Source organism: Dama dama, chromosome 4 (assembly GCF_033118175.1).
Source record: "Dama dama isolate Ldn47 chromosome 4, ASM3311817v1, whole genome shotgun sequence".
Lineage (NCBI taxonomy): Eukaryota > Metazoa > Chordata > Mammalia > Artiodactyla > Cervidae > Dama > Dama dama.
The window spans coordinates 48111422-48124518 of NC_083684.1; the positions used below are offsets into that span (position 1 = coordinate 48111422).

General features: G+C 43.0%; 1 protein-coding gene across 3 annotated transcripts in view; it reads left to right on the top strand.

The window, feature by feature from the left end:
- TDRD12 (tudor domain containing 12) overlaps positions 1-13097 on the top strand; it is a 76115-nt gene that overhangs the window by 53663 nt on the left and 9355 nt on the right. For all 3 annotated transcript variants that reach the window (XM_061138941.1, XM_061138943.1, XM_061138942.1), the window contains 5 exons: positions 2485-2584; positions 6813-7000; positions 8448-8658; positions 9857-9949; positions 11865-12037. In XM_061138941.1, the coding sequence (XP_060994924.1) occupies positions 2485-2584; positions 6813-7000; positions 8448-8658; positions 9857-9949; positions 11865-12037 (765 nt within the window). The remainder of the gene's footprint in view (positions 1-2484; positions 2585-6812; positions 7001-8447; positions 8659-9856; positions 9950-11864; positions 12038-13097) is intronic.

Sequence of the window (13097 nt, forward strand, 5' to 3'; positions counted from 1 at the left end):
ACCATCAGTCCTTCCAAGGAACACCCAGGACTGATCTCCTTTAGGATGGACTGGTTGGATCTCCTTGCAGTCCAAGGACTCTCAAGAGTCTTCTCCAACATCATAGTTCAAAAGCATCAATTTTTCGGTGCTCAGCTTTCTTCACAGTCCAACTCTCACATCCATACATGACCAGCGGAAAAACCATAGCCTTGACAAGACAGACCTTTGTTGGCAAAGTAATGTCTCTACTTTTTAATATGCTATCTAGGTTGGTCATAACTTTTCTTCCAAGGAGTAAGCGTCTTTTAATTTCATGGCTGCAATCATCATATGCAGTGATTTTGGAGCCCCAAAAAATAGTCTGACACTGTTTCCACTGTCTCCCCATCTATTTCCCATGAGGTGATGGGACCAGATGCCATGATCTTAGTTTTCTGAGTGTTGAGCTTTAAGCCAACTTTTTCACTCATCTTTCCTTTCATCAAGAGGCTTTTTAGTTCCTCTTCACTTTCTGCCATAAGGGTGTTGTCCTCTGCATATATGAGGTTATTGATATTTCTCCCAGCAATCTTGATTCCAGCTTGTGCTTCATCCAGGCCAGCGTTTCTCATGATGTACTCTGCATATAAGTTAAATAACCAGGGTGACAATATACAGCCTTGACATACTCCTTTTCCTATTTGGAACCAGTCTGTTGTTTCATGTCCAGTTCTAACTGTTGCTTCCTGGCCTGCATACAGGTTTCTCAAGAGGCAGGTCAGGTGGTCTGATATTCCTATCTCTTTCAGAATTTTCCACAGTATATTGTGATCTGTGGATTGAAGGCTTTGGCGTAGTCAATAAAGCAGAAATAGATGTTTTTCTGGAACTCTCTTGCTTTTTCCATGATCCAGCGGATATTGGCAATTTGATCTCTGGTTCCTCTGCCTTTTCTAAAACCGGCTTGAACATCTGGAAGTTCATGGTTCATGGATTGCTGAAGCCTGGCTTGGAGAATTTTGAACATTACTTTACTAGCGTATGAGATGAGTGCAATTGTGCGGTAGTTTGAGCATTCTTTAGGATTGCCTTTCTTTGGGATTGGAATGGAAACTGACCTTTTCCAGTCCTGTGGCCACTGCTGAGTTTTCCAAATTCACTGGCATGTTGAGTGCAGCACTTTCACAGCATCATCTTTCAGGATTTGAAATTGCTCAACTGGAATTCCACCACCTCCACTAGCTTTGTTTGTAGTGATGCTTCCTAAGGCCCACTTGACTTCACATTCCAGGATGTCTGGCTCTAGGTGAGTGATCACACCATTGTGATTATCTGGCTTGTGAAGATCTTTTTTGTACAGTTCTGTGTATTCTTGCCACCTCTTCTTAATATCTTCTGCTTCTGTTAGGTCCATACCATTTCTGTCCTTTATCAAACCCATCTTTGCATGAAATGTTCCCTTGGTATCTCTAATTTTCTTGAAGAGATCTCTAGTCTGTCCTATTCTGTTGTTTTCCTCTGTTTCTTTGCATTGATTGCTGAGGAAGGCTTTTTTATCTCTCCTGGCTATTCTTTGAAACTCTGCATTCAAATGGGTATATCTTTCCTTTTCTCCTTTGCTTTTTGCTTCTCTTCGTTTCACAGCTATTTGTAAGGCCTCCTCAGACAACCATTTTGCCTTTTTGCATTTCTTTTCCATGGGGATGGTCTTGATCCCTGTCTTCCTGTACAGTGTCACAAACCTCCGTCCATAGTTCATCAGGCTCTCTATCAGATCTAGTCCCTTAAATCTATTTCTCATTTCCACTGTATAGTCATAAGGGATTTGATTTAGGTCATACCTGAATGGCCTAGTGGTTTTCCCTACTTTCTTCAGTTTAAGTCTGAATTTGGCAATAAGGAGTTCATGATCTGAGCCACAGTCAGCTCCTGGTCTTGTTTTTGCTGACTGTATAGAGCTTCTCCATCTTTGGCTGCAAAGAATATAATCAATCTGATTTTGGTGTTGACCATCTGGTGATGTCCATGTGTAGAGTCTTCTCTTGTGTTGTTGGAAGAGGGTGTTTGCTATGACCAGTGCATTCTCTTGGCAAAACTCTTATTAGCCTTTGCCCTGCTTCATTCCGTACTCCAAGGCCAAATTTGCCTGTTATTCCAGGTGTTTCTTGACTTCCTACTTTTGTATTCCAGTCCCCTATAATGTTGTAGGTTATAGTGATGTGTTTCTGATTCAGAATCTTTATTTTGGAAGTATATTTTATTTATTTACATATTATATTTAAGGCTGTCTGGAGAAATGATGTAGTAACTCTGGCCTTTTAAGTTTAGTCAGTGCCAGTTAATTTTTAGGATTCCTTTCCACTCATTTACATACTGTTAGTGTCATCTAAAGGATTTAATATGGTTACTTTACAGCATCTCTAATTTCAATTATAGATTAATTGTCTTGAAGGATACTTTAAAAACCATGTTGAAAATTATTATTTTTTTCTGGGCTTAAAATCCTGTTCTTTTTTTTTTCAGAGACAGAAGGATGTGTCCTGACCGGCACCGTCTTAATCCAGAAGTAGACATACCAAGGAAGTTATCCAGCCAAACTCTACCGGTGCTTGGATACATAAAAGTAAGTTCTGTTAAAGATCCTTTGTCCAATGATTAATGGTTAGTTTTAGTGAACAAGTTTCATTTTTAAGTGGTAGAATTTAATAGAATGTAATTATGACAGTATTAACATACCTCCATTAATCTGACATCAGGCATGGGTTCTTATATGGTGCCTTATTTCAAGGTACCAGTTTGTTCAGAAAACTAAGACTAAATTGGGAAGATAGATAAACCACTTAAACAATTGAAGGAATTTTTATTTTTATATATATATATACTTTAAATTATATATATATGAAATATATACAAATTTTATTTTAAATATTTTATATTTTATATAACTATTTTATATTTAAGCATTTTAAATATATTTTTATGTATAAATATTTTCTATTTTAAATTTTTTAATATAAATTTTATTTATTTACTGACTGCACTGGGTCTTCATTGGTGCACATGAGCTTTCTCTAGTTGCAGTGAGCAGGGTCCACTCCTCCCTGCAGTGCATGGACTTCACATGGTGGTGGCTTCTCTTGTTGCAGAGCACAGGCTCAGTAGTTGTAGAGAACAGGCTTAGTTGCACCACAGCATGTGGGACATTCCCAGACCAGGGATCAATCCTGTGTCTCCTGCATTGGCAGGCCAATCCTTTCCACTGGACGACCAGGGAAGTCCTCAGTTATATTTTAAGAAAGAAAGTCATTTACCTCTGGGGACTATTAAAAATATGTAAACCTCAGGCCGATTCATGTTGTTGTATGGCAAAAACCATCACATTATTGTAATTATACTGCAATTAAAATTTTTAAAAAATTTTTTAAGAAAAAAAAAAATAATAATGTGATGCCTCAGTTCAGTTCAGTTGTTCAGTCATGTCCGACTCCGCCACACCATGAATCGCAGCACGCCAGGCCTTCCTGTCCATCACCAACTCCCGGAGTTTACCCAAACCCATGTCCATTGAGTCGGTGATGCCATCCAGCCATCTCATCCTCCGTCATCCCTTTCTCCTCCTGCCCCCAACCCCTCCCAGCATCAGGGTCTTTTCCAATGAGTCAACTCTATGCATGGGGTGGCCAAAGTATTGGAGTTTCAGCTTCACCATCAGTCCTTCCAAGGAACACCCAGGACTGATCTCCTTTAGGATGGACTGGTTGGATCTCCTTGCAGTCCAAGGGACTCTCAAGAGTATTCTCCAACACCACAGTTCAAAAGCATGAATTCTTCAGTGCTCAGCTTTCTTCACAGTCCAACTCTCACATCCATACATGACCAGCGGGAAAACCATAGCCTTGACTAGATGGACCTTTGTTGGCAAAGTAATGTCTCTGCTTTTTAATATGCTGTCTAGGTTGGTCATAACTTTCCTTCCAAGGAGTAAGCGTCTTTTAATTTCATGGCTGCAATCACCATCTGCAGTGATTTTGGAGCCCCCCAAAATAAAATCTGACACTGTTTCCACTGTTTGCCCATCTGTTTCCCATGAAGTGATGGGACCAGATGCCATGATCTTAGTTTTCTGAGTGTTGAGCTTTAAGCCAACTTTTTCACTCTCCTCTTTCACTTTCCTCAAGAGGCTCTTTAGTTCCTCTTCACTTTCTGCCATAAGGGTGGTGTCATCTGCATATCTGAGGTTATTGATATTTCTCCCGGCAATCTTGATTCCAGCTTGTGCTTCATCCAGGCCAGCGTTTTTCATGATGTACTCTGCATATAAGTTAAACAAGCAGGGTGACAATATACAGCCTTGACGTGTACTCCTTTTCCTATTTGGAACCTGTCTGTTGTTTAGTGTGATGATTACACAGCCCTTTTCAGAACATCTATGGCTATCCCTTTGGGGATATTCTGAGATGCCAGTAGAATTACTGAGTTGAGTTGTCACTTTCCTGTGACTCTGTTTTATTACTTTGCTTCCTTTTGAGTTTGCGTGTTCTGTTCTCACCTTCCCTTGCCCCTAAGGTGTATCTGTTAGGTTCGTTCATACTTGTGCTCCCTTCTTGTGTGGCTGTGCTGTATTTGTTTCCTGGGGCTGTTGTACAGAAGTGTATTCCCTCCATCCTGGAAGCCAGGGTCTAAAATCAAGGTGCCCACGAGAGGCTGTGCTCCATCTGAAGACTCGGGAGGCCCGGCCTCTCACAGCTTCTGTTGACTCCAAGTGTTCCTTGGCTCATCTCAGCTCGTACTGCGTGCCTCCAGCCTGTGCCTTCACCACCTCATCACTCACCTCTCTCTCTGCCTCTTACAAAGCACACTTGTCGGTAGATGAAATGCCCAGCGAGATAATCCACAGTAATCTCCTCACCCAGAGATGCTTAATTACATCTGCAAAGACCTTTTTCCCCAATGAGGTCACAGTCACAAATCCTGGGAGCTAGCACAGAGACAGTTTCCTTTGGAGCAGATTGGGCAGGTGGGGTGAATCTCTATTCAACCCCAATACAGTTTTTATTGCTGAAATGATTTTTTTCTTTAATTTCTAATTATTTCCCAAGTTCTGTCACTTCATTTCTACAGTTAAAAATTCTGATTTATAAAAAAAAAAAAATTCTGATTTATGTTATTGTTTTATATCATATATCACTTTTCTTAATTAATTTCTTAATTAACAAGCTGAAAAGCAGCTTGTTTTGAAAGCGAAGGTTACAGTTTTTATCTGTTTTGTGGATACACATTCCTAGTGGCTTTCATTGTGTCTAGCAACTTATTCTGCTGCTTATTCTCTTTTTTATTTTATAACTTAATATGGAATTTGATCTTGATACTTTGCTATTGTTCATTTTTAGATAAAATTCCTTTCCCCTAAATTCAAGGAGGTGATGTGGGTCAGGATTCTATAATTTCACAGAGTTTTCATTTCTGTTGTTTCCATGTCTTGTTAAAAAAAAAAAGAAAATGAGGACACAGTTTCTGAGATTTTGAAATGCACTGGCTCTGTGTCCCTCCCCCGAGGTGCGTCCGGCCTTTCTCCTCCTTCATCTCTCCTGTGCCTGAGTGGACAGTGTGGGTGAAAGGGGCCCAGCCTTCACCCACTGTCAGAGTGCATGGAGATGTTCCAGTGTCAGCTGCCCTCGTCACCAGGCCCAGTGAGCTCTGGGTGACTACCTGCTGCCTCCTGCGGGGTCTTCCTGTCCTCAGTCCTTCAGGCACACTCTTGCCGCCCAGTGCTGCTTCCCGCACAGACAGGCATACCTTGCAGGTCTTGTGGTGTGGGTGGTTTTTACACCTCTGCTCTTTTGTTGTTGTTATTTTAATTAATACATTTTATTTTTTCAAGCAGTTTTAGTTTTACAGAAAAGCTGAGCAGAAAATACAGAATTCCCCTTTTACTCCTTCCTACCCCGACCCCACCAGTTTCCCTTGTTGTTAATATCTTCCAATATTGTGGACATGTGTGACATTTTGATGAGCCAATACTGATACATGATTATTAACTGAAACCTATGGTTTAAGGTTCACTCCTTGCAGTGTTCGTTCTGTTCACTTTGCAAATGTATGGTGACACATGTCACCATTACGGTGTCACACAGAGGACTTTCACTGCCCTGAAAGTCCCGTGTGCTCCACCTGACCCTTCCCCAGAATTACTAGCAGTCACCTATCTTTTTACTGTCTGTGTAGTTTTCCCCTTTTCAAAATGTCATATAGTTGCTGTCATAGAGTGTGTAGGCTTTTTCCACTCGCTTTTCATTCAGCAGTTTACATTTAAGATTCCTCCTTGCCTTTTTATGGCTTACTAGGTCACTTTTATTGCTGAGTATGCTACAGTTTATCTGTTCACCTACTGAAGGACATCTTGGCTGCTTCCAATTTTTGGAAATTATGAATAAAGCTATGATTAATACTCAAGTCCAGGTTTTTGTGTAGGCAGAAGTTACTTGGGTAAATACAAAGGACTGTTACCTGTGGTTATATATAGTATAGTAAGACCATTTTGTTTTATAAGAAACTGCAAAACTTTCTAAAGTCACTGTACCTTATTGCATTCCTACCAACATCTAATGAGTTTGTTTTCTGGATATGTTTACTGTTTATGGGCTTCCCTTGTGACTCAGCTGGTAAAGAATCCACCTGCAATGCGGGAGATCTGGTTCAATCCCTGGGTTGGGAACATCCCCTGGAGAAGGAAAAGGCTACCCACTCCAGTATTCTGGCCTGGAGAATTCCATGGACTATATTCCATGGGGTTGCAAAGAGTCGGACACGACTGAGCGACTTTCACTTTCACTTTACTGTTTATATTTCAGATAATACCCTTTTATGTTTTGAATGCAACACATTACTTTGGTCGTATAGTTGATAAACATGAGGATCTTTGTGCAACTCTTAATGCTGAGATGAAAGAGTATTTTGAAGACTCTAATAATAAAGCAACTGTTGAAAAGATGGAGAAATTTGGATTATATGGGTTAGCAGAAAAATCAGTTTTTCACAGGTAAAATGTCTCTATTTCATCTCTACAAGTTGTGAAGCACAAGGTAACATTAAATGGTATTGAATCCCTATTTTCATCGCTGTCCATCTGAGCAGTGTGCATATGCTGAGCCTGGCTGCCTCCCAGGAGGGTGGTGGCAGGGTCGTGTGCCCACATGCCCAGCTCAGCTCTACTTCCGAGCTCGTCGGCCCCAGGACCGCTGAGCCCAGAGCACTGATGACAGTGTGGCATTTATGTGACCGTCATCGAGCTCTCACTGTCCTGCACACACGTGCATCTTTAACTCGTGGAATTCTTACAAATTCCCATAAAATGAGCACAGTTCTCATTTTACAGATAAGCAGACTGAGTCCTGGGCTTCCCTGCTAGCTCAGCTGGGCAAGAATCCGCCTGCAATGCGAGACACCCTGTTTCAATTCCTGGGTTGGGAAGATCTGCTGGAGAAGGGATAGGCTCCCCACTCCAGTATTCTTGGGCTTCCCTGGTGGCTCAGCTGGTAAAGAAAGAATCTGCCTGTAATGTGGGAGACCTGGGTTCGATCCCTGGGATGGGAAGATCCCCTGGAGAAGGGAAAGGCTTACCCACTGCAGTATTCTGGCCTGGAGAATTGCATGGACTGTGTAGTCCATGGGGTCACAAAAAGTCAGACACTACTGAGCAACTTTCACTGTGTGTGTATACTGAGCCCTGGCGAGGTTATGTAAGTTATCTAAGGTCAGCTCAGGAAGCGGCAGTCAGTGTTCCATCCTGCCTCACGTGGTGTGTGCTCCCATGTCCGCTGAATGCCACACCTGTCCTCTCTTGATGATAGCCCAGATCAAGAACCTTGGAACATTTAACTTGTCAAATAAAGGAATTTCCTCTTTTCAGAATGCTACTCTATCTTTTATACATAGGTATGAAGTGAAAGAGGAAATGGCTACCCACTCCAGTGCTCTTGCCTGGAGAATCCCATGGACGGAGGAGCCTGGCGGGCTACAGTCCACGGGGTCGCAAAGAGTCAGACACGACTGAGTGATTTCACTTCACTTCATGAAGTGAAAGTGAAAGTGTCAGTTGCTCAGTCATGTCTGACTCTTTGTGACCCCATGAACTATAGTCCGCCAGGCTTCTCCGTCCATGGAATTCTCCAGGCAAGAATACTGGAGTGGGTAGCCATTTCCTTCAACAGGGGATCTTCCCGAACCAGATATCAAACCCAGATCTCCTCCACTGCAGGCAGATTCGTTACCATCTGAGCTACTAGGGAAACCCTTATACTTGAATTAAAAAAAATAAATCATGGCTAAGTGCTCTTGCTGACTCTAGCTATTTTATTTCTAGTATGGAGTTAAGCCATGCAGTTTAGGGGAAACTTCTGTGTGGTTTGCTTTTAGCAAGTAAGTTGAGGCAACAGTTATTTCCCTTTGGTTCTCTGTGTTGGTCTGAGGCCACTGTTGTTCTGCAGGGTTCAGGTGTTGGAGATGAGCCAGAAGGAGGACACATGGGCCCTGGATAATGTCCTTGTGAAGTTCATAGATGAAGGCAGGACTGGGCTCGTCACAAGAGACCAGTTGCTACACCTCCCAGAAAGATTCCACACACTGCCCCCCCAAGCTGTGGAGTTTATCGTCTGTAGAGTGAAACCTGTGGACAATGAAATTGAATGGAATCCAAAGGTGGGTAATTTGGGCTTTTTGTATTTGTTGACTTCTAGAATATATTTAACCCAGAATAAACATGGAGTTGAGGTGTATTTGAATTTGGAGTACTGGGTTTGGGTGAAATGCTTCATATTTCTGGGCAGGGATGCACTTCCCAGCGCTGTGCTCTGAACGTAGCTCTGAACCCTCAGAGGGTGCCAGACATGATTGGCCATCATTATCGATAGTGCTCCCAGGCTTAGAATTGGTATAAAATAGGCACTATGCTAAAAATAAACTGACTGTCACTTAAAGAGAATAAACAGTACAAGCAGCTACAAGAGTGGGTACCCTGTACCTCTCTGGGGGACCAGGTAATTCCACTGGAGTTGGGAAGATGGGCAAGGAAAGAGAGAGAGTCCAGAAGAGCTTCCAAAGGAAGGGACGTTTCCTCTGGGTCCTTCAGAACAGGTAACTAGGATATCACCAAGTAGACCAGATAAGGCATTGAAGGTGAAGAAGCCCCGCTGTGCCAGGACATGGTACACACGGCTGTCCCAGGTGGGTGGGGGAACCAGGCAGACAGTCTTGCTCATCACCAGAGCAGTGATTCCTATTCATAACAAGGCCTTTAATTCTTACATTTCATACAGTTTCATACAGTCTGATGAATAGGATATGAAAGAAGCCATTGCACGTGGCAAAGTAAAAAGTTTGGGTTGTAGACAGTGGCGCTGAGTGAGGACAGATGCAAGGGTGCATCCCGAGTGCAGGTCCAGGCTGTGGACTCCCCACACCACGTGTTTCCCAGTGTGGATGCACAGCTCTCATTCCTCTATCAGCTGTCAGCCTGTCTTTAGATGATGGATGTTTATTTCTGTAGAAGTTCAGTGAGCGTGAAGAGAGAGTCCCACTGGTAGTGGAGACCAGGGCCCCTCAACCCCAGTGTCGCTGGCGTGAGCAGCCCCAGTGTGTGGCCTCCTAGGGAGCAGCAGGAATACTGTGTGCAGGAATACTGTGTGCTTGGGACTTGGCACCTGTCCTCGTCCTTCTCTGCCATGGTTACCCTTGTTGGTGTCGGGGCATAATGGCCTCCATAACCTGCTTCATGGAGTGGTCATGAGGCTCAAATGAAAGGCACGGAAAAGCTTCTTGTGAAACTACTGAGCACATGCACAATTAAGTATTTCCTTAAATCTTCAGATAAATTTACTTATGTATATTTTTTTTTCAGGTTACTAGGTACATTCATCATAAAATTATTGGAAAACTGCATGATGCAAAAGTGGTACTGGCTTTAGGAAATACAGTTTGGATTGATCCAATGGTAAGAACGCAGTTTTCTCGGAAAGAAACATGTGTTTGAATGTGCTCAGTCCCTAAGTCATGTCTGACTCTTTGCGACCCCATGGACTGTAGCCTGCCATGGGATCTTCCAGGCCCCTGAAATTACACAAATTATTCTAACCTGTTGGTTAAATAACTCTTTGCCTCACTAAATGGAGGCTTATTTGATAAGGGCTCTGTGTGAAGGAGAGCTTGTCTCATGTTATTTGGGTCATGAATGTGTGGTCATGGGTTTTATGGTTTAAGGGAATCTTTTATGTTATAACCCAGCACTCGCAGGCAGGTGTGTATAAATCCATGTACTCACACGTACAACCAAGAGAAAGTTCATGAAACTGTTGTTGGCACGTGCGACAGTCTGCCGTTTACAGTTCTTTTCCGGGTGTCAGCTGTGCCCCGTTAGTCTCCTTTCACAGCCCTCTGCCCGCAGCGTGGGAAGCCCTGGCACAGGCCCTGCCCTCCAGGAAGGAGCGCAGCTGTGGGCTGGGCTAGCTGTGAATGATCTTAACAGTGGTCAACAGCGTGGAGAAGTCCTCAGGCTTTCCAAGACAGGTTTTATCGTGTTCATGGTTTCTACCTCATCCATTCACCGAATATTTATGGAACACCTCCTGTGTGCCGGGACCTGTATGGGGCACTGGGGTTCCACGCATTAACAGACAGCTGCCCTGTGGAGCTGCTGTGGGGGTGGGCAGCGAGACAGAATGTGAGGCCAGGGCCTCAGGCGTCCCCTCTGAGATCCACTCTCAGGCCCTACTCTGCTTGCACCCTGGGGACTCTACTTTTCACTTCAGAGTTTTGCTCTATTAGACTTAAATCTTAATTATTATGATAATGTATAAAGTTTAAAGGAATTCAGTTCGTAAAAGCTGTTTTGTTAAAAGTTTTTTTTTCCCTAAGAGTGAAAAAGCCTTAACACTGAAAAAGATGAGTTTGGGTGTAAGATTTACAAGTAAGAGGAGAAAATGATTTTTGGAAGGGAAGGTAGAGACCACCAGTGCAGGTAAATGAAGAGATTGGAGGTGGGGCGGTTCTTAGTTGATGTCATAATAATATTGTGGTGGTTCTTTATTATAGAAATAAAATAGAAACTTTATTAATAGGCAAGGATTTTTTTTTAAACTACAGCCAAGAGAATGAAGCAAAAAAAGAAAACCTACGTGGCAGATATGCTTCCTCAGCTCCAAAGTGTAACTGTGTCCATGGCACCTTGGAGGGGAAACAGACACCCCACCTCCTTCCCCCCCACAGCAGCGTGGTCCCCGGGCTGAGAGGAGAAAGGTTCTTTCCTTTTCCTGGATGGGAGAGCGTTCCCGATTCCTGGTCCCTGCGGAGGTGCGCCTTTCTTGCTAGCCTGGTCTGCTTCCCCAACCCAGGAAAGTCCTGGGGCCACACCTCCCACCAACAGGAATCAGACAATTGCAGATTTCCATATTTTACTTAATTTTGTGTAAACTGAAACGGATGAGAATATTTTGGTTGTAGAAAAAAAACAAATGGAGGAAACTGCCCAAGATACAGGATCTAGAGCCTTGGCATAGGCCCTTTCTGGGCTTCTAAAGAGCCTGAGGCTTCTTGTTAGGAGAGGTGAGCGTACGAGAGGGAAAATCAGAAAGATCTAAGAGTTGTGTGTGTGGTTACAGCATCACAGATGGGTCTTGTCTGGGGTTTTACCCCAGGACTTGATCTTGGCCCCTGCTCCACACCTGATCATATCTCCCCAATATGCAGCTGGGTTCTGAAAGACTGATGAGGAGACCCTGCACGTGGTGGCATGTGCCCTGGTGCATTGAACACTGCACAGTGAGATAGGGAGGCCATGAGAGAATGTTTGTGATTCATCTAAAGTTCTAAGTGTGGTTCTTGTAAACTTTGTATTTTTTCTTTGATTCAAGGTGCACATTACAAAACTTTCAAACTTGAAAACTTCTGTCATTGATTATAATGTTCGAGCTGAAATTTTGTCAATGGGAATGGGCATTGATAACTCAGAACATGTAGAACAACTGAAAAAATTATACAAAGGAGCTAAAATGCCATCTTCTGAAGAAAGCCTGAACCAGACCCTGTAAGTGGATTTTTGTCGCCCTTTGGAAGAGCTGTTTTGTGGAAATAGAACTCACAAGTGGTATGGACGTTTTTGCTGAAAGTAGAGTAGTCTAATGAGTCTCTGTGTTCCCGTCACCCAGTAATTACCAATATTTGGGGAGTCTTATTTTATCCACACTCCAGCCCACACTTTTGTTTTTGCTTGACTATTATAAAACAAGTTCCAAATATATTATTTCACCATATCACTTACAGAAGGAACTTTTGTTAGCTTTTTATTGAGAGCACACATCCAGAAAAGTACACACATCATAAGTATGGCTTAGTGGATTTTCTGAGCAGGGAAACCAGCCCAGATCAGAAATAGGGCACCACTCAGAGTTGCCTCCTGCTCCTCCCCAAGGCAGCCGCCTTTCAGACACAAAGCAACGTGGATGACTCTTCCTGGCTCGTTCTTTGAATGGAGCCATGCAGTATGTCTCTTGTGTCTCCTGACATCTTTAACTGTTACTTGAATTCATCCATGTTGTGCGTGCAGCTGTAGACCATGGATTCTCATTGCTGTGTCATATTCCGTTGTTATGAGTGTGATTTATTTCCCCATTCTGTTGATGGGAGGAATTTCCAGGTCTGGGACACTTCCGGTGGCACTTTAAACATTCTCCTTCATGTGCTTTGGTTCACTTACAAATGTATTTTTGACAGAATGGAATGGAAACTGCTCTGCAGTTTTCCGGATCGGTTGTACCAGTTTTCATGTCCACAGCAAGATATGAGAGGACTTTTGAAGTCTCTGAGAGAGTATACTGCCAGCCCCTAGACGGGAGGATGGACTCAGTGTGTGTGTCCATCAAATGACTTGCATCAGTCAGAAACAGCAGACACCTAGTAGAAACAGAACAAAAGACGTGAACAGACACTTCACAATGTCCAATTCATTAATTAGCTGTCCAGTAATTAGTATATGAAAGGGCCCTCAGGCCCATTACTCATCAGGGAAATGCAGATTAAAACTACAGTGGAGCAGTACCACTTCATAGCCATGGGAAATGAGAGAAAGGAGATACCAAGTGTTGGCG